The following is a 19,268-nucleotide window of genomic DNA, read 5'->3' on the forward strand; positions in this document are numbered from 1 at the left end:
TAAGCGATACTCCTGAATTCCTATTCCAGTTCTAGGGCCTGATGCACCATGCACTTTTCATACATGAGCAATATCACTGAAATAAATTGGTAACTTTGCTTGAGCACCCCCATCTACATATAATTCTGCAGGCTCAGGCTTCTAGTCAGTGTCACTTTGCCATCAGCTCCATAGCTGAATTGTTTCTGTACAACAATGTAGAACAAGACATAAGCTAGGCTGAGAGGGGAAAGGAATGAAAGAAATCAGTGTGAAAACTGCTAAGAGGAGAATTGATAGAGATGCCGTTTGCAGCCCCCATAATTGTCAAAAGAAATGTGTATGTTATGCAAAGTCAGAAGTGAGCACTAACAAAATGCATCTGAAGTTCAAAAGCCACTCTGCAATTAATCAATTAAAAAAGCCACTGAGATGAATAATGCAAGCAGAGTGGGATACCAGATGGCAGAGTAGGAAAAATTCTAGGGAAGTTTCCAAAAGCACACCACAACCTCCAAGTGAGGAATGACCAAGGGTTCCCTTTAGGTATTTTTTATGCCATTGATGCTCTCTCATCATCTCATCCTTTAAAATCTTGGGATGAAAACACAGGGATAAGTTTGAGAAAGAAGTCAGAGCCATTAAACTCCTCTGCTGGAAGTATAAGGGCCACCTGGTAACAAAGCAGATGTATGATGGTCAAGAGAATTAAAATGGGCTGAGAACATTCTTCAGGACACTGAGAGCCACAAAAGATCCCATGGTAGAAGGAAGAGGAAGCAACACATTGATCTGACATCTGTAGTTCAGTTCCTAGATGCATGTATTATTAACTTCAGCTCACAATAACCACAGTTCTAAGGTGGAGTATAACTAAAATACATTTTTTTGTTGTTTTTTTTTTTAAAAGGACTTAAGACTACATTAGAAATTTATTAACAATAGATCTACTAATTAGTGTTACTATAGTTATAAAACAAATAGTGTCTGATCCATGCATTATAGTACAAAACTACACACACAAAGATGTGAACTGCTTGAATTCTACTGATTTTTATGCCAGGATTATAGCAACATCATAACATTACTTTATCAAGCTGGTGGAATAGGGGACAAAAAGACATTTCATCTCCAAAAGTGCCCAAGCGCAAGGGCACACACACCCCTTTTCCACATAGCTCCTCTTCCCTATCTTAAAAAACAAAACCAGGAACAACCCAAACACTTCACAACAGCATATACAGCAATGCAGGCATCACCTTTCAGAATGTGTTAGTCAAAGATTCATTCACAAACAGTTAAATTAATCCAAAACTATTCCAAATTATAACAAGCAACTTCATATAAAACCAAAGGAAAACTGGAATAGTCATTTATTTGGATTTTGTTTTCACGTCTAGATTTGCCTTCATTTTCCACACTTACCTGGTCTTTTTCATGGGGTAGAAGGCTTACAGGTGGAAGAGAAGCTGGGAAAGCACTGGAATATTTTGGAGTTCCTTTACTGTCCAAACTACCATAATTCACCCTATATTGAGGTCCATCCTTCAGTAACCTCCCATTATTTACAGCACGCTTGGCCCCCAACCGTAATCTCTGCTGAAAGACAGGGTTGTTGAAAATACTTGCTAGGTCATTTTGACTTCTCAAATATTTCTCTATGTTTTTCAGAGAGGAGCCATTTGGTTCCTGAAGCCCTTCGATTGCTCTTCTCAATAGTTTATTCCAATCCACATTACGAAGCTCATTAGAGGCTCCTCTAGATCCCTTAACAGATTTAGGAAGAGTGCCAGGTTTAACAGATGAAAGCCGCCCAGGATTATCTGGGTCCTTGTAGGATGCAAGGCCTTTGTTGGTAACTTTAAGAATAGAGCCATCTTGAACACTTAGTTCCAACTGTTCTGAAACAGTTTTCTTATCTAATCCATGTGAAGCGCACACAGCATGACAAATTCTTTCTTCAGATGGCCTTTGCTTTTGCTTTTTAACCTTTTGTATAGCCTCAAGAATCCACTCTGTATAAAGTGGGTTTGCAAGTTTTACCATGGTTGACCAAGAATATCTTCCAGCCAAAAGTTACCCATAGAGGTTCCTCTTTATTCTTTTAACAAATCTTTCAAAGGTTATTCACAACTCTAAAACAATCAGAGAGTTCCACATGCTGTTTAGCAGCTTCTCATAAATATCCATCCTTCAGGAATCAGAAGAGACACAGAAACACGTGCTGACTGAAATTCCTTATCATTTTACCAACTTGGACGTCTAGAAAGACTGTTCCTGGTGGTACGGGTACATCCTTATCAAGGAAGGTAAAAGCTTTAGAGAGAGAAGAAAAGAAACAAACAATTAATGCTGAAATAGATACAAATTAGCAATAAAAATAATATTCTAGTGTCATTTTTTTTAGCTTGAAGATGGTCCAGTAACGAAGCCTCCATGTGACTTTTTAAAAACAGCACTTTATTTGCAAAATGTGTTTGAGAATTCCACACTTCCCTCCCCTTTTAGAAAGTGATCCACAGACTGCATAAATTTCTACTCATACCCAGTGTAACTGTAATTTTTAAGAGTCCCAATTCCCCAACCAATTACTCACTGCTTAGTTTTTAAAAGGATTCAATTCAGTGAAGTCTTTCCTGGTGGAACACTAGTGGTCAATAGACCTTCTTGAAGCCCACCACTGTAAAAAAGTAAACACCATACATATGCACTATAGTCTTGTAATTAATGAAGAAAGGATTAGCTGCACCTGTTAGGGAATTGGTTGATAAAGTGCCCTTTGTCAAACATTCCCTCCTTTTCAACAGGCTACAAAAATTAAAAACTACCTGTTTTGTTTGATTAGTTTATATATAGTTTAATCACAACCACCACCAGAACACAAATACTATATGACTGATAAAGTGCCCATAACCAGTATCAATATCCCTGTACATACTGTGACAACCATACACCACTGAGCTACCATCACCTCTGAGGCTGAAAACAAGGGCCTACCTGTGCCAGCAATACCAGAGCTTCTTAGGAAAGAGGAACTTTGCCAATGGAGTGACAGGACGAGTCAGATAGGCATAATGTAATTACATTTATAATTCCTATTTTCAATATGAATTCACATGGTACAGTTAAGTCAAGTGTTCTATGTGCCATTTATCTGTGGCATTTGTCTCAAGACACAAATTGCCTCAGTTTCTTCTATTAAGTGAGTGATTACATGGCCTCCAAAGTTAGCTGAAGTTTAGAATACCATAAATAGTTTCTTGGTAAGGTGTAGACTCATTTTGTGTCAAGGTGTTAAGCAAATAAATATACCCATACACGGAGATGAAAATATACTTAATTGTTAAGATTATTCTGTCTCATGATGTAATCTTCAAATCTTAAAAATAGGTGTTTAAAAAAAGTTAACCGACTACGTCTGAGGTCATGCCCTATTATATGCCAGCTTTAAACAACAAACACCACTTGATAGGATTAATAGTTTGATAAGAGATAAAGTAGAAAATAATAAATACCACCACATGGAACAGAACTCAACATTTAAACTGATTGTTCTTTTGAAAAGTAGAAGATTCTCCAATTCTCCAGAAAAATCTAAATTTAAACAAGTATACATGTGTCAGCTGTTGAGGCAGTACACAATGACTCAACAGCAAAGTGCAAAGCCAATATTAATATCTCATGTAAAAAAAGTGGCTTTTGCAATCAAACCTGTCTATCCAATAAGCAGCTCACCTTGTTCTTTTAAATATAAATATTCTTGATCTACAATACCACTGAAAATTGAGTATATGGCATACTGTATTACCAGAAAATGGAATTGCAATTCCACAGGTCACACTTATCTAGCAGTTGTAATTATTCTAATCTTCTTACAAGGTTGTAAGTAATTTTCAAGAGGAGCAAAATAGGCATGTGTTGGGTCTTACATTTTTCTTCTTTCTTTAAGTTTCAACTCCAGATCAGGTCTCATGTGGTACGGCCCAGCAGGATTAAATAGTGGAAGTGTGGCCAGTTACTGATTAATTTAAATGGCTCTAAACCAGAGGTTCTCAAACCATGGTCCGTGGACCACCAGTGGTCTGCAAGCTCCATTCAGGTGGTCCGCGGATAGTTCCCTCTAAGATGAGACAATGAAGGGTTCACCCACCTAATTCTTGCAGCCGCGCAGGCATGGCTCCATAAATTAGGTGCCTGGACCCTGGAGAAGGCACATGTAAGGTGAGGTGGTGGTGGCCTTGGGAGAAATAGGGGGTAGGTGGGAGGGGGCAGTGCGCAGTGGGGTGAGAAGAGGGGGCAAGGGGAATTTGGGATGTGCAGGGCTGTAGCGGCCAGAGAAAGAGGTGACTTTCTCCAGCTCCAGGGCTGCGGCTGCCAAGGAAAGACAGCCCTCCTTCCCTGCCTCAGCTCTGTGGCAGGGGAGAGACCCCCCTGCTTCCCAGCCCAGGGGCAGCTGTGGTGGGGGAGAGAGGGGAGACGCCCAGCTTGTGGGCTGCCATGGCGGGGAAGAGAGGGCACATCCATTGCATTAGAAAGGTAAGACTACTGATATTAAAATATGAGTTGTGTGCTTTTATTTGTAGGAAAAGAATTTTAATTATTATTAAAAAAAAATTATATTTAGTGCTTTTATCCAAAGTACTTTACAATAGTTAACTAATGGTACAAACAACATTCGGAAAGATCATTAAGTGGCCCGCTGAGTCCCTCAGCAATTTTCAAGTGGTCCGTGAAAAAAAGTTTGAGAACCACAGCTTTAGACCCAAGCAAGAGTTTTTATGAATGGGTCATCCTTTAGGTTTGGTTGGGGCTTAAGTAGTTTTGGGATTACAAATATATATATATTTTTTTTAAATTCGGAATGTCTTTTTATTCTGGCCGTCTGTTGAATTTCTGTGTTTGTAATCCCAAAACTACTTAAGCCCCAACCAAACCTAAAGGATGACCCATTCATATATTTTTATATTTAGGATTTGGATATTGCACTGACTCCAACACTGAAGCTTGTTGATCTAAACAGACTGGCTAGTGAAAAGGTAGCCCCACCCATTCAAAGTTTAATTCAAGTCCACACTAGTACACAAGCCACTTACCTATTACTGTTTGAAAACTGTTTTGCACATTTGAGAACAGTTTTCAGACTGCTGTAGCTAGAAGTGTTTAAATATAAATGGATATTCCATTGTGGACAGGGTTAAGTTTAAGATAGAAAGTCTACTCATGGGAGCCATGCTCTGGTTAACTACACAAGGAAGGTTCTAATACAGTTTCATTTTGGAACCAATTAGCACATGGATGAGAACTGTGGGTGAAGACCATTTCAGACATAGCTGCAATGCTCAAATAGGGAGAGAGCTTTAGGCTGAAAACAGCCCATGCTTTAATTTTTGATAATTTCTGAACCCTGGAAACTGTCAAAAAAAAAAAACCCACAAGTAAATATACCTTAGAAGTCACACTAACACCATTTTATAGGGCTTGCCCATATCCTGGAATAAAATCTTGAGGGAATTCCTTGCAGTGGCTACATTTCTTTAAAAATAAAAGGAGAGAGGGAAAGTTGTGTGGCTCTACCATGGATTTTCCATGGGGGATAAAGGTCAGTGCCTTAATTAAGCCCTCAAAACCATAATTGCTGAGTCATACAAATTTGCCACATTTTAAATTTACTCAAGTTTATACTACTACATTAATGTCATATGAACTACCATATCATTTCCATTAAATTCCAAACCACACAGTGTAGGTTCTGTTCTAACCTCTGAGGATACTGATGAAGCATATCAATATAAATACTGTAACCTGTGGGTTACAGGAATTTTTATTAGCCAATGGCTGTGGAAGAGGTGTGTGCAAGCTATAGGCTACTGCTAATTCTGACTACACTGCTGTGAAACTCTTGCAGCGAGCAGCAGAGTCACAATTCCCTCTGTGTCACACACAACCTCCTGCATACTAGCACCTACTAAATCAACACTGGTGGAGTGTATCACCAGAAGTTCAGGAGAATTTCCACTGCATATGACAAGGTTTTCTCAATGGAGAAGCAAGACCTCTAAAATTTACTTGCTCCAGAGGTCCAGCAGAGCCTGAGTTTGTTAAGCTTCAAGGCAATACTTGTGCAGTCAGGCTGTTGAATGACTTGTTTAAAAAGTTAACAAATAATGAGTGTTATTCTGTTTGTTTGTCATGGAGTGTATTTAATTAGGCAAAGCACACAGATGCCTTCACAATGGGCACCAAAAAGGTCTACTGTAAATGAAATACTTAATAGCAAACATTCTCCCCAGAACATAACCCAGTTCAGAGCTTTTATGTCTGGCTTGCCTTACTTTGTAGAAGTTCTAACTTTTTTTTTTTTTTATTAAAAAAAAATTCAGAAATTGGACATATTGGTAGCAATTATTAAGCCAAGTCTAAGACAACCAAAAATCAGATATAGTCTTTCAGATTCTATCCCCCAGTACATACTCAGCAAAATATGACTCCAAGAGTCTTTTCAAAGTTAAAACAAGTGAATATTGCAAGATTCAAAATAAAGCTACAATTAATAATTTTGTGAACTGTGCTTCTCTAGCACTGCTAAATCTAGATCAAAGTCACACACATTTAAAACTCAAAACTGCAATTGTTATTTGGCTAAAAGTTTGTTAACAACTTCATTTTGTTATGTATAATATAATCACCAATCTTCTTGGTGTCCACATTAATCTTCCAAAAAAAATTCATTATTAAATAATATTCTATTAAGACTTTAATAAACTCCAACAAAGCAAGGATTAGTTTCACCACCATAATCTTAAATTGGGAGGGACCAGTTCCAAGTCTCTTGGTGGCAGGCATTAACTTAGTGGGTTTAGCTGCCTCACACTGTGTATTATGGTTTCAGTTTCTCAAATGCTCAATTATGCCTTGTTTTGAAAGTCATAGCAACTTTGATTACTTTTAAAATGCAGTATTCTAGCAGCCAAGTGGTTAGGAGTCTGTAATCCTTTATATGTTCACAAAACGTAGCCAGACATTAATACTGAGCATGCAGATACAGGAGCTCTGGAAAGCACAGTATCTTACTTTGCAGTACAAGAAAAGATCTCTCTGTTCAATGGTTGGCCTGTGTTTAAATCATAAGCTAAGCTAGATCCAAAATAGTTGCAAAATCATAACTTAATTTTTAGAATGAAGCTAAATTGTGAAAAACAAATCTACTGTAGGGCTAAAGCAAATTAAAGAATACCTTGACTGAACATGTCATTACAGGATTATAGGATTAGTGACTATACTCAAGAATGACATCTTCCTTTAGACCAAACTAGTATCTGGATCATTCAGAAACAATTCTAGATTTAGAAAACAAACTGTTTGCTTAAATGGAAAGAAGTTTTAATCTAGCTGTTCTTTTTAATAAGAAAAAACAACAAGCTTTTCACACAGAGATCTGGGGGGGAAAGAGCTCAAAGTTGTCCTCAGTTGCTTTTAATATTATGCACAAATAAAAGTTTTTAAAATATGATTTTAACAGAATAGATGGGGGGAGGGGGAGAGAACAGAAAAGACAGCGAGTTGTGCAACCTACTGGTGACCTGTAAAGTACCATTTCATTCAGCTCCTTCCTACTTGCTCTGTTCAGAGACAGCAGAAGCAGCAGCAGGCCAGCTCTCTGCTGCAGCATCAGGGTCAGGTAAGGATTGCAGCAGGAGTGGAGAAAGAAGAGAAAACTGCCATTGCATTAAACAAACTCTCTTGGCCATACTCCTTTCATCCAGCTCATTATTTAGAATTATGCAGCCCATCAATTCTAATTCTTCCCTACTACCCCTCAATTAAAGATTCAAGACATAAGTTTCCTTCTCAAAATAAATACAGCCACAAAAAAAAAAATCAGACAGGGGGACTCCCAGTTCATAAGACACTCTTTAAACTAAAATTATTCAGATCATGGAGGCAGTGATTTTTTTTCTCTTCACATGGTATATACCTTTAATTATGAAAAGTGAATGAACTAGTACTTGTATAAACTTTAGCTAACTGCAAAGGGAGAGGCACTAGCAACTTTAGCTGCAAGAAACAGCTTAAGGGGTTATTTAATTTCTTGGAGAGCAGCATGTGTAAATCAGGATCTGATTAAGTATTTGGATGCTGCAATACCCGACAAACCAGCGTAAGATCACACATTAAAACAGCAACATGACAGAAACAAGCACCAGCAGCAGCAAGCAGCATCACCACAACCTGACAGCAACAAAACTAAACGTTTGCCCTTCACACCTTCCCCCCTGCATATTTTTCAAGCACTGAACGTGCTACTACTATGACAGTGATTTCAAGTCATCAGCGACTGGAAGGAGGGAATATTTTAACTCCCTGCTTAGTCTGGGGTTGATGCTTTTGTTGGAGATATATTTTTGAGGAACTGGGGGTAATTTAAAGGAAAAGTTTTTTTGCGAGGGGGGCAGAATTTGTAATTCTCAGTGAGATAAGTGGCAAGTTTTGGCAGGGGATTATTTTAAACTAAGTGTTTTCAAGGTGGAATTTTTGAGGTGGCATGTTTATTTTGAAATGCACAATATTTTTGCAACCTGGGGTGGGGAGGATGTATTGGCAAGTCTCAGTCGGCTATCGCAGGGGGATGCTTTATTGGGAAGGGAGATGAAGGGTGTCATTTTATTTTAATTTTTAAATCTCCCCCCCCCCCCACCGCCGCATTTTAATGCACAAACGTTCTGCACGTTTTATCTGGCAGGGCTGCAGAACCGGGTGGGTGGGGAGGGCAACATCACTGTGCAGCTGTCCGCACATGAGGCGGTGCCTGTGTATGTGTGACATGCTCTCCCCTCCCCTGGGGGAGGGATGCTGTGGGGACAGATCTCCCCTCCCCCTCTCAGGGTACCACTCACCTCTGCTGGGATCAGGGCTGGGAGGGGGAGGAGCAACCTCCAGGTGGTGCTGCTGCTGCTGCTCCCCCTGCTGCTGGCTCTTCCCCCTGCTGCTGCTAGGCTGAGGCAGCTGCCGCCACTGCTGGTTCCCCTCCGCCCCCAGCTGCCGTACTCCCCCTGCTGCTGCTAGGCTCACCTAAGCCGCCGCCATTTTGTTTCACCCTGTTGTAGTTAACGTGAATCCGACATGACACTGATTACAGCCCAATGGAGTCTCATTAAAACCTTCCCCCCCCCCCCCCCCCAGCCTCGCGCGCCCCGCCCACCGCCGCCCGGCATTGGGCCGCGCCGCACCAAGCTCATTGGCCGCTCCTCGCTGTCCATCACCAGCCCGCAGGAGCGGCGCACCCCGCCCAGCAGCCAGCCAGGCTCCCCATTGGAACGTGGGGCGTGCCAATCACGAGACACGCCCCTTCCCTCACAAGGAACCCCGCCTACCTGTCAAGGGGGAGGCACTGTGGACAACCATTAGCCGCTGCCGCCGCCAAACACCCGCAGGGCCCCGGCTAGCCCCTGGCCCAGCCTTGAACTCTACCGATTGGCAGCCGATTACTAGTTAGGGCGAGGAATCTCGCAACCTTGCCCTTCTATTGGCTGCCGCACCCGTCAATCTCGCCTACTTCCCACCCCCTCCCCCCCAGCCACCGACTACTCCTGAAGTTTGTTCGAGAGGTGAGCGCTGGCAAGCGACAACGACGGCCGCTCAGGGCGGGCGCGCGACACACACTAATACACAGCGTTAAATATTGAGCTTCATGCGCGTGCCACGGATCTTGCCACTCGTACGGGCGGGCGAGATAGACCCTGCGTGTTGTCTCAGCATAACCCTCCCGAGGTGCCTGGCACTAGCAGCGGCTTAGCGCGCACGGACGCAGCCCGCACCACGGAATGGAGGGGGTGAGGGGCACAATGACTCCCAGCTCCAGCGCCACATGCAGGTCCCTGCAAGTTTCCCCATGCAACGCACAAGGACTTCCCTGTCATCCCTTCTGCTAAGGAACGATTACAACCTACCCGTACAGGGTGGGCGCATGCAACACACAAAAAGCCAGCCACCCCCTGCCTTCCCTCCCCCACCCAACCCAGCCATCCCCTCCTCTGCAACATGCACAGGGAGGCTGCAATGCTTTACCGAGCATAAGTGTCTGCAAACACGTGCATCAGCCTCCAATGCAAAAAGAAAAAAAAAGTACCCAGCTTACTGACAACCCCCTTGCACAGAGAGAGAGGAGGGAAAGGGGGTTATTATGGTAAATTGCAGCCTGTCACCTAATACAAAACAAAACCCATCGCATGCTCCCTGTTATTCCCCCCACCCCCACGTAAACTCCTATGAGTCTAACCTCTGGTGCAGGTTTCCCCCCTTTGCTTGCAATGACCTCCTTTCTCTGGCTGTGTGTGTTTCTGCAGCAGCGGTTCCTGCGGAATGTGCTGCCCCTGAAACGCGATCGCAGCTTCTCTCTCTCTCTCTCTCTCTCCTGGCTGCAACCAGAGCCAGGAACACAACAACAACACAACCTCCCCCTCACACATACACAGCGAGGAAACGCAGCCAGGAGAGACAGACAAGGAAGGGGGGGGGAGGTTGAGAGAATCCGAAGTTAATGGATTGATTGCATCAGTTACCTTTTCTAAACTCCTTTGCAAAAGGAAAAAAAAGAATAATATATAGAGAATACCTTGTCTCCCCTCCTCCTCTGTGGGGCTCGTCTTCTTATACTTACACACACACACAAAGAGGGGTGGGAGAGAGATCAGACACACAAAAATGGGTTGCAACCGTTCACATCAGGATGTGGGGAAGCAAAGGAAAAACAGAACAAATAATGACTATTATTAATTTTTTTTAAAACCCACCCTAAACCTCAAGCCTTCCTGATGCTAAATGGAGGCAGATTGGAGGACTGGTGCTAAAACACAGAACCTGATAACAGCTAATTGAAAGGTTAATCTACATAGACTGTGACAGATGAGGTCCCTCCCCACTTTTCTCTCTGCTGCTGGAAAGTAGGAAATTGAGCTTTTTTTAAAAAAAAAAAAAAAGGAGGAAAAAAATTGAAGGTTGGAGGGGTTGTTTGTTTCTGATTATCAGTGCCAGTCTGGTTAGGTCTGGGTTACGTGCCAGGCATTAGGGGGGTTAGGTTTGGGGTGATTTGGTTGGAGTGGATGGTGGAACATGGTTATCATAAACATCTTTGGTGATTTTAAAGCATTCTGCAGGGCTGTCAAGCTGCTGAGATCATTTAAATGAGGGAAAATATATATAGGGAAATTTAAAATGTTTAAATAAAAAAACACACAGAGACTGCAAAATCCTTCATTATAAAATGCTTTAAAATTGCTTCAATCCATAATGAGGGAGTCTCCTGCACCCCACTTTCCCCACTCTGGGCAGGACTGTGTTAGAGGGAATCAAAATTACCGATGGAACAGAAAAAGGATGAGGAATTTGTGAATATTTCCCTCCCCTCAAATCTGATGTTTATCTGGTGAGATTAGTATAAGGACTTATTTTAGGGGACAGGGTGTCCTGATTTCTATGTGTATTGGGGTTATGGGAGGGCTACACTTGTGTTGGGTCCCATTTCCCACCCCCATTTTCATGCTGCAGTCTTGAGTGACATTGGCAAGAGCCAGACATCAGGTCAAAGCTTTCATACCTTCAGATGTTTGCTCAGCTATGGTTAGCAAACATCACACTTCACTATAGTCTAACATAATAGAATGTTACCTGCTGTGGTAGCATGTGATAGGGTGAAAGGTAACTTACTCCAGCATCTTTTCAAAAAGATCCTCCCTGTTTCAGATACTCAATTTGGGACTTGATCCTGCAAACACACACATGCTTAATGTTACTCACATGAGTAGGCCCATTTACTTCACTTTCTACACACTGTGGATGAAATGCTGCCCACAGGTGTTCCTCTGTAACCACAGACCCTCAAAATTTTGTGAAGTTCAGCTCTGGCTTAGTACCTGTACCCCAGAGGAAAAAAGAAAAGAAAGACCACTGCCTTCAGCGTGTGGATAGAAAATCACCTGTTCCAATAAATCAAGAAGGTCTTTCCCAGGGAGTAGATGCTCCCTATAGATCAGCAGGGGATCTAGACTAATGCTAAATATTAAGGTTTATTACAACTATTTCAGCAAGTCAGTTGTTTCAGATTGTGCATAAGACAGCTATGGTGTGTTGTTTTAGAGCCCTGTAAAATTGAGTGGGCTATTTACAGAAAGCCACTTGGTGAAAATTTTATTCCAGTCTATATCTATGGAAAAACATCTGTTGACTGAGGATTTTCTGTCAATGTTTTTATCTGCCCAAGTGCAGTATTACAAACACATGGTGGGAAATTGTATTTTGATCTAGTATTTGTTGGAGAATCTTGCTTTCAGCATCCACCACATTCGTGTAATATACAGGATTTGGTGATGCTTTAAAAATAGTTTACAATTATTGGGAAATAATATAAATCATGAAAAGGGCTGTAGCACGGCCTCACATTTGGAACACTGTTCGGAATGTTGTGTCAACATTTCTATTGTAAACCCCTTTTTTCAGGACGTTTGCAACTTGGTTGGTGGTAAAAGAGAAAAAAATCTCTTGAGACTGAAACTTGGCATGACACATCTCAGTCCAGGAAACAAAACTCTGGGGAAAACTTGACAATGTGTTTGGCCATTTTGGATTTAAGAGTGTACGAAAGACATAAAAAACAGGATTGCTAGAAAGTTCGTGTTTTCAGATATTCCTCCTTCACCCCCCTTACCACACCCCAATTCTTCTCTATCTAGAAGGGCTTCTCTAAAGGAAATTTTTCAGGCTTCTAAACCATTAAATATTCTAGTTTTTTAGCACTTGAAAAGAAGGAGCATTCAAAACTATTTCATAAAAATATCCATGTCCAGGAATCTTTAATTGGGCAAAAGTTCCTAAAGGCGTCAGATTCTGCAACTGTTTATTCATGTTCTTAACTTTATGTATTTGAGGATGGTTTACATGATTCGTAAGTGTTGGAAGGTTTGGGGCCCAACTTAGTGTGTTTGCTGTACTGTTATTTCGCACATATTTTTTCCCCACTCAGATGTATTTCAGTCTGTGAGCTAAATATGGGATCCCTATGTTGTATTTAATTTGATCTAATCAGAGCAAATCATATCTTAATTAAAAACAATTGTTTTTAAATTGATATACACAAGGACATTAAGAATGTGACAGAAGCCAATAAAAGTAAAGAAATGTTTTCACCCATCTAACTGTGGGGGGTTTACATTCCTACAACTACTATTTGCAATGTTGTTGTTGCTGTGTTGGCCCCAGGATATGAGATAGACAAGGTAGGTGGAGTAATATCTTTTATTGGACCAACTTTTGTTGGTGAAAGACAAGCTTTTGAGCTCCACAGAGTAGAAGAGCTTGAAAGCTTGTCTCTTTCACCACCAGAAGTTGGTCCAATAAAAGATATTACCCCATCCCCCTCTTGTCTCTGATAACTATTAACACTAATGAGATACAATACCAAATAATGCCAAATAATTATGGTTCAATTCACCGTACCGTGTCAATTTCCTTCCCTTAATTATGATAATCCTAATACTTTTGTTTTTCTGTAAAAAATATAGGTAAAATGTCACATTTCCACCATTAGACCCATTTGTTTACACATATCTACATGTTTTATGTACTGTATGTCTTTAGGGTTATTGCAGAAATCCAGACACACTGCCCACCTGGGGGACACAAGCCAGTGCAAACAAGGATATAGTCAGGGCCTAATTTTTAGAAGTGCTGAGCATTCTCAGGGGCCACATACTTCTGTTGGAGCTGTGGATGCTCAGCAGCTCTGGCATCCAAGCCCTTCAGGCTGAACTATTCTCCTTGTAACCACAGTGTTATAGAAGTTTGAGCTCAGAGCTTAATCGGAAGCGCTACAATACTTGTGTTCAGACCTGTTTGTGAAGCATGTGTTGGGCATTATACAAATAATAATAATAAATTAGGGCCTGATCCTGCAATCTATGTAGGGGCTACTCCTTGAGGTCAGTGAGGCTACTCCTGTGTGTAGTTATTTCCACATGTAAGTAGGATCAGGGCCTTAATCTGTGGTGTAACTCCATTAAGATCAGTGTGGTTACACCAGGATGGATTTGTGTAACGGGGCTCAGGGAACCAGAGAAACAAGATGAAGCTGAAGTTTCAACCTTCACTTTAAACCTCTTTACTTTATTTGTGTCAAACAAACATCAGCTAAGGGCTGACAAATTAGCAACAGTTCTGAAATGTGAGGTCTCTATCAGCTAAATACACATGCTGCCCATTTGCAAAAGGCATGTCCTTCACCGAGTGTGTTTCTCTTCCTTGGAGTCATTATTGTCCATTATTTTTATATGAATTTAGAAAAAAAAAAGGGGGGGATACATCATTTTAATAATAGACCCCAATTTATCTCTTCTGGAGCTGTTAAGGGGTGAAATCCAGATCCCACTGAAGTAAATGGCAAAAGTCCCATTGACTTAAATTCAGCCACAATGTCACCCAAGACTTATTGTGTAATGACCATACATATACACATATCAGCAAATTCCACCTGAAACTCTCCTGTCCCTGACTCAGGTCGTTGGCTGTAGTGACCTTGGGGATAAAGCTCGCTATAAGAGCTCAGTAAGTTACTTCTCTGTCCAGGAGTTTTGTAAGTGTAAGTGTCTCCATGGATCTGTCAGATACACAGATTCTGTAGCAACATCTCTTCTTCTGGTCTGCTTCACTGCCCGAGTTCAACAGCTAGGCTGTTGCCCTCACTTTGGCCTCGAGCCCCCACATAGATTTCTTTCTGGCCTGGAATAACTTAGCCCTTCTTAATTTCACCTCTGCTTTTCTGCAGCCTGTTACTTGCATTGTAACTGAACCTGAAAGAGTGATCCATATATATGAGACAATCGCTTTGAATGTGGATTTTACATTTCTTGTCTTATGTATGAGAATATATGGTATGCTTTATTATATGCACTATAGCATAATGGAACTCCGATCCCAGCCTTTAGGTTTCACCTCACACAAGTAATTAATAAATAATAATGAATATGCATAGTGAAATATTTATGAAACTATATCCTGGGCATGTGCAGTACTCACTTCTCAACATCAGCTAGCTCAGCCATTATACTTAAAATACTTAGATGATAGTATAAAATAATCACCTGCTGATACCTCATTTAGTTCTTTTGTTTGTTTCTAAATCCCTGAAACTAAGGGTTTACAGGAGAAATGCTGACACAGCCTTAGTTCAAGAATTATAATTGGTGTGATGCTATAATATGAGAATAACAATGTTTGTGCTGGATCAATTGCCATCCCATTGGGATAAAGAGTGACTTTTAATAATAAAATCACACTTCTGTAACTTGTTTAATCCAAGGATCTCATTTACAAACATTAATTAATTAAGCCTCACAACAGCCTTATTAGGTGAATGCGTATTATTATCCCTGTGGAGATGGAGAAACTGAGGCACAGAGTGGAGTGGCTTGTAGTGAGTGCTAGAGCTGGGAAGAGACCTCAGCTGTTCTGATAGTTAGTCCCCTGTTCAAACCCCTTAGGGTATGACTACACTGCAATAAAACACCCACAGCTGGCCTGTGTCAGCTGACTTGGGCTCGTGGGGCTCTGGCCAAGGGGCTATAAAATTGCAATGTAGACATTCAGGTTCAGGCTGGTGCCCAGGCTCTTGGACCCTGGAGACCTCACAGCCAGAGCCTGAACATATACACAGCATTTTTATAGCCCCGCAGCCTGTGCCGCGCGATCCTGAGTCAGCTGACATAGGCCAGCCATGGGTGTTTTATTGCAGTGTAGACATGCCCTTAGAACACCTTTCCAGTTCCAGTTAGAGAATAACTGTTAGCCAAGGAGAGCAAAACCGCTTGCTTGTAAATACACATATTGACACCTTGTTCTTTTGCCACAGTAACTACAGTTCAAGGCAGATATACCTCATATACCTCATCAAGAGGAATGGGTTTCCACGGCTTTAAAGAAGCAGGCCTCACACAAAACAAACAAGGAAACAAACAAAAATTCCCTAAAACAAAGCAGAAAGAATGAAATGTGGGGTTTATATTATATAGTGCCTTTCTTATGCACATTATCCCAAAGCCCTGTGTAATGCATAACCAAATCAAGGTCAGATTGCATACTGACAGATTCCATTTATAAATAGTTAATAAAGGGTTAATAAGTGATTAATAGACATTTTAACAAATGGTTAATCAATAGTTATGAGTCCAACAGGTCAATAGGATGTTTATAACCTTGACTTATAATCGTCTATAACATCTATCAACGTGCTCATAACCCTCTATAACACATATAAGCATGTTGCAGACATGAGCAGTAACACCTGCTAATCATTTACTAACCCTTTATAAATGGAACTGTAATATAAAATGTGATCCAAAACTATTCTGATAAAGAAAAAACAGTAGCCTCTGGTCATCCAATCTGCAGTAAGTTCTGTCATATTTATATTGGTTTTAAGGGATTTTCCCCCCTGTACAATGTATCTCTATGGCTGATGGAGTTTGACTGCTGGGTGCAAAAGCAGTATTTTCCTGTCTAATCCCAAGAGGAAAGGCTGTCCTTTTAAATTCCAGCTCTCTGTGTCAGGCAGTATCATTGAACCTGGCACAGCTTTGTGTTTTTACACATATTTACCATGATACTTTGTTAAGGCAGTTGATGAGATGAAGGATGGAACTGAAAATGAATAGAGATCTGTTTTCTCAAAACTAGTGAAAGCGGCCATAATCGGGGTCTGTACAGGCCCTTCATCCACAAATTGTGCTAGGGTTTGTTAGTCTAGGTGAAACAGGAGGAGAGTGGTGTTTGTAGGAACCATTTTAACACCTCAGCTTGTCTTTGTTAGCATTAAAGTAATTAACTCTCCAATCGTTATCGGTTGACTTGCCCACAGGTTCAGGTTTCCCTCCTGCTGTTCCCTTTGGGGATATTGAGTTGTCACTTGTTGAGCGGATGGGATTCTCTTTGGAATTCACATGAAATCCCTTTCATGGCTTCCCAACAGTTTTATCGGTGCTCTCTAAGCTGCTGGAGTGCTCTCGCCCACTCTTTTAATGGGTTTTACATTCACCTTCTCCAGACCCATCTGGAGAGGATGAGAGAGAAAATGCCTCTCCCCAGCAACCCTTTTGCTGAGCACACCAGGAGAAAACAAGACCATCCTCGCCCGCAGCTGAGCCACTGGGAGAAACTGGATAGGCAGATTTAATAAATAACGATACTCTGAGCTTCTGAAACACCCTAAATCTGAGGATCCCAATGGTTAATGAATGAAGCTTCACAACCTCCTACTGGGAGGTAGTTATAGAACATTGGTATCCAGTTATAGCTGGTTGAAGTTTTCCAGATTTTGATTTTTCAATTAGTTGTTCTCGTCAGATGTTGTCAAGACGAACAGAATGTGTGGTAGGGGACTTTTGACCACATTTTCATCAATTCCATTCCTCTCTGATCCCTAACTAGCTGTATCCCCATTTACCACATGAGGAAACTGAAATGGCCCTATGGGTGCATTACAAGCCAGCATAGTTTAGAGCAGCCCTGAGTCTGCTCTGAGTTACTCTTGAAGCTGAGTAACTTCCTTTGTGGCCCCTCCCCATCATGTCTTGTGAAGCTGTGTCATGTGGAGCTCAGCCAGACACCAGGATCGTGGCTGCTATCTCCTGCTGGGATTTTAACTGGGTATATTTACTTGTTTATTGTTATTTGTATATTTAATGTTTATTTAAAATGCATTGACTGCTTTAGTTGTGGATGCCCTGGTAACCACTTCCCATGGCTGCTAACACCAGCTCAGCTCCACCCATCTTTGCAACATAGAGAGCCTTGGCATAGATGGGAAGTCCACTGCCCAAACCACTTCAAGCACGATGTGTTCTAACCTTGCTCAGAGTTGGTCTAATCAGCCTGGTGTCATCACCCAGCGGTCAGTCTAACACTGCTGAAGCTGAACCAGTGTTATAAACAGAGGGACATGTTTTTAAAACATCTCTTGTGGAGGAAAGAACTGTGTGTAAAAAGAATTTTTGGAAAGGTACCTGATGGATCAATCGATTGACTGATCTGCCTGTGGTATTTGAAAACGTTAATGACCAGAGTAGCTAGGAACTGCTGTAAAGCTAAGGTAAATTATCAGTGCTGGAAACATAAAGTAATCCTCTTTAAATATTCAGCTGCAGAGCCCTGTGGCATAAGCTATCCCTTATGTTCTCTGTCATGGCTAGGTAGATAGTGACTCATCATGATGCTGGGGTGGGGGATTCAGTCTGGCAACATTAAGGCTTTTGTTTAATTCATAGAAAAAATATTGTTTTATTTTAAAAGGGGGAAATTTCCAACTCTCTCAGCTGATAGAAGCAGAAGCAAGATCAGGGCAGGCAGTGCTGTCGCTGCATGTATTTGTGTGGTGCTAGCCATCACCCCCGCACTATCCTGATGTTTTTTCCCTTTGTTATTTTGTATCCCACAGTGCCAGCTAAGTCAGTGAGTTGTCACACTCAGCACTGGTGCTGCAGGATACAAAATAGCTGAGGGGGAAAAATCAGAATGGTTGGAAGGTGGAAGGGAAAGGCTATTTTTTTTTTTTAAACAGTAGCACCAGCTGCATCCTGCAAGTTGCTAAATTAGCCAGTCAGTTGTTTTTCCTTTTAATTTTTGTGTGAATTCAAGAATAGGTCGTGGATGTCTTGGCAACTCATGAATGAGGCCTTTTATGAAAGAATTCACCTTGCAGAGGCACTGCTGTCAGACGCACAGGCCTCTTTCCATTAATTAAGCTACAGAACATCCTCTCTCATTTTTGATCCCCCTTGATGCCTGGGTAATCAGGCCCTGAGCTTTTCCCCAATATCCATCCCTGTTTCACTTGCTTTTTGCAGGATGTCCTCCCTCCCGATTAATTTTGGGCCACCAAACATTTTTGTTTAATACCTTTTCATGTTGCTTATTGCCAGCTATTTAGATTTCATCTCCTGTGGCTATATGGGAACATGAATATCTTGCTCTGATGCAAACACCAGTGTTCTCCATATCAGCAACTGAAGGTGCCTGAGAGCAAAGGGGGATATTTTAAAAGCACAGATGGGAGCTAGGCAATTAATTGACTTTCAGTGGGAATTGGGTGCCTAACTCCCATCTGTGCCAATCAAAATCTCCTCTTAATTTTAACTTGTCTTACTCACATGAGCAGTCCTATTGAAGGCAATGGGAGTTGGCAGTCATCATTGCTAGAAAATTCTAGTGCAGAATTGGGGCCTGTAACAACTTAGACTTACATTGTGCCT

The 19,268-nt window shown here is 41.4% G+C and overlaps 1 protein-coding gene across 1 annotated transcript in view; it reads right to left on the reverse strand.

Moving 5' to 3' along the window:
* Window positions 1-10,327, reverse strand: part of LOC113406897 (histone acetyltransferase KAT6B-like) — a 208,167-nt gene extending 197,840 nt beyond the window's left edge. Inside the window, exons 1-2 of the mRNA XM_029912011.1 lie at window positions 10,256-10,327; window positions 1,405-2,295 (exon numbers count right to left, since the gene is read on the reverse strand). Coding sequence (XP_029767871.1) covers window positions 1,405-2,025 — 621 coding nt within the window. The 5' untranslated portion in view covers window positions 2,026-2,295; window positions 10,256-10,327. The remainder of the gene's footprint in view (window positions 1-1,404; window positions 2,296-10,255) is intronic.
* Between the last annotated feature and the right edge of the window lie 8,941 nt (window positions 10,328-19,268).

Source organism: Terrapene carolina, unplaced genomic scaffold (assembly GCF_002925995.2).
Source record: "Terrapene carolina triunguis isolate 2854851 unplaced genomic scaffold, T_m_triunguis-2.0 Scaffold148, whole genome shotgun sequence".
Lineage (NCBI taxonomy): Eukaryota > Metazoa > Chordata > Testudines > Emydidae > Terrapene > Terrapene triunguis.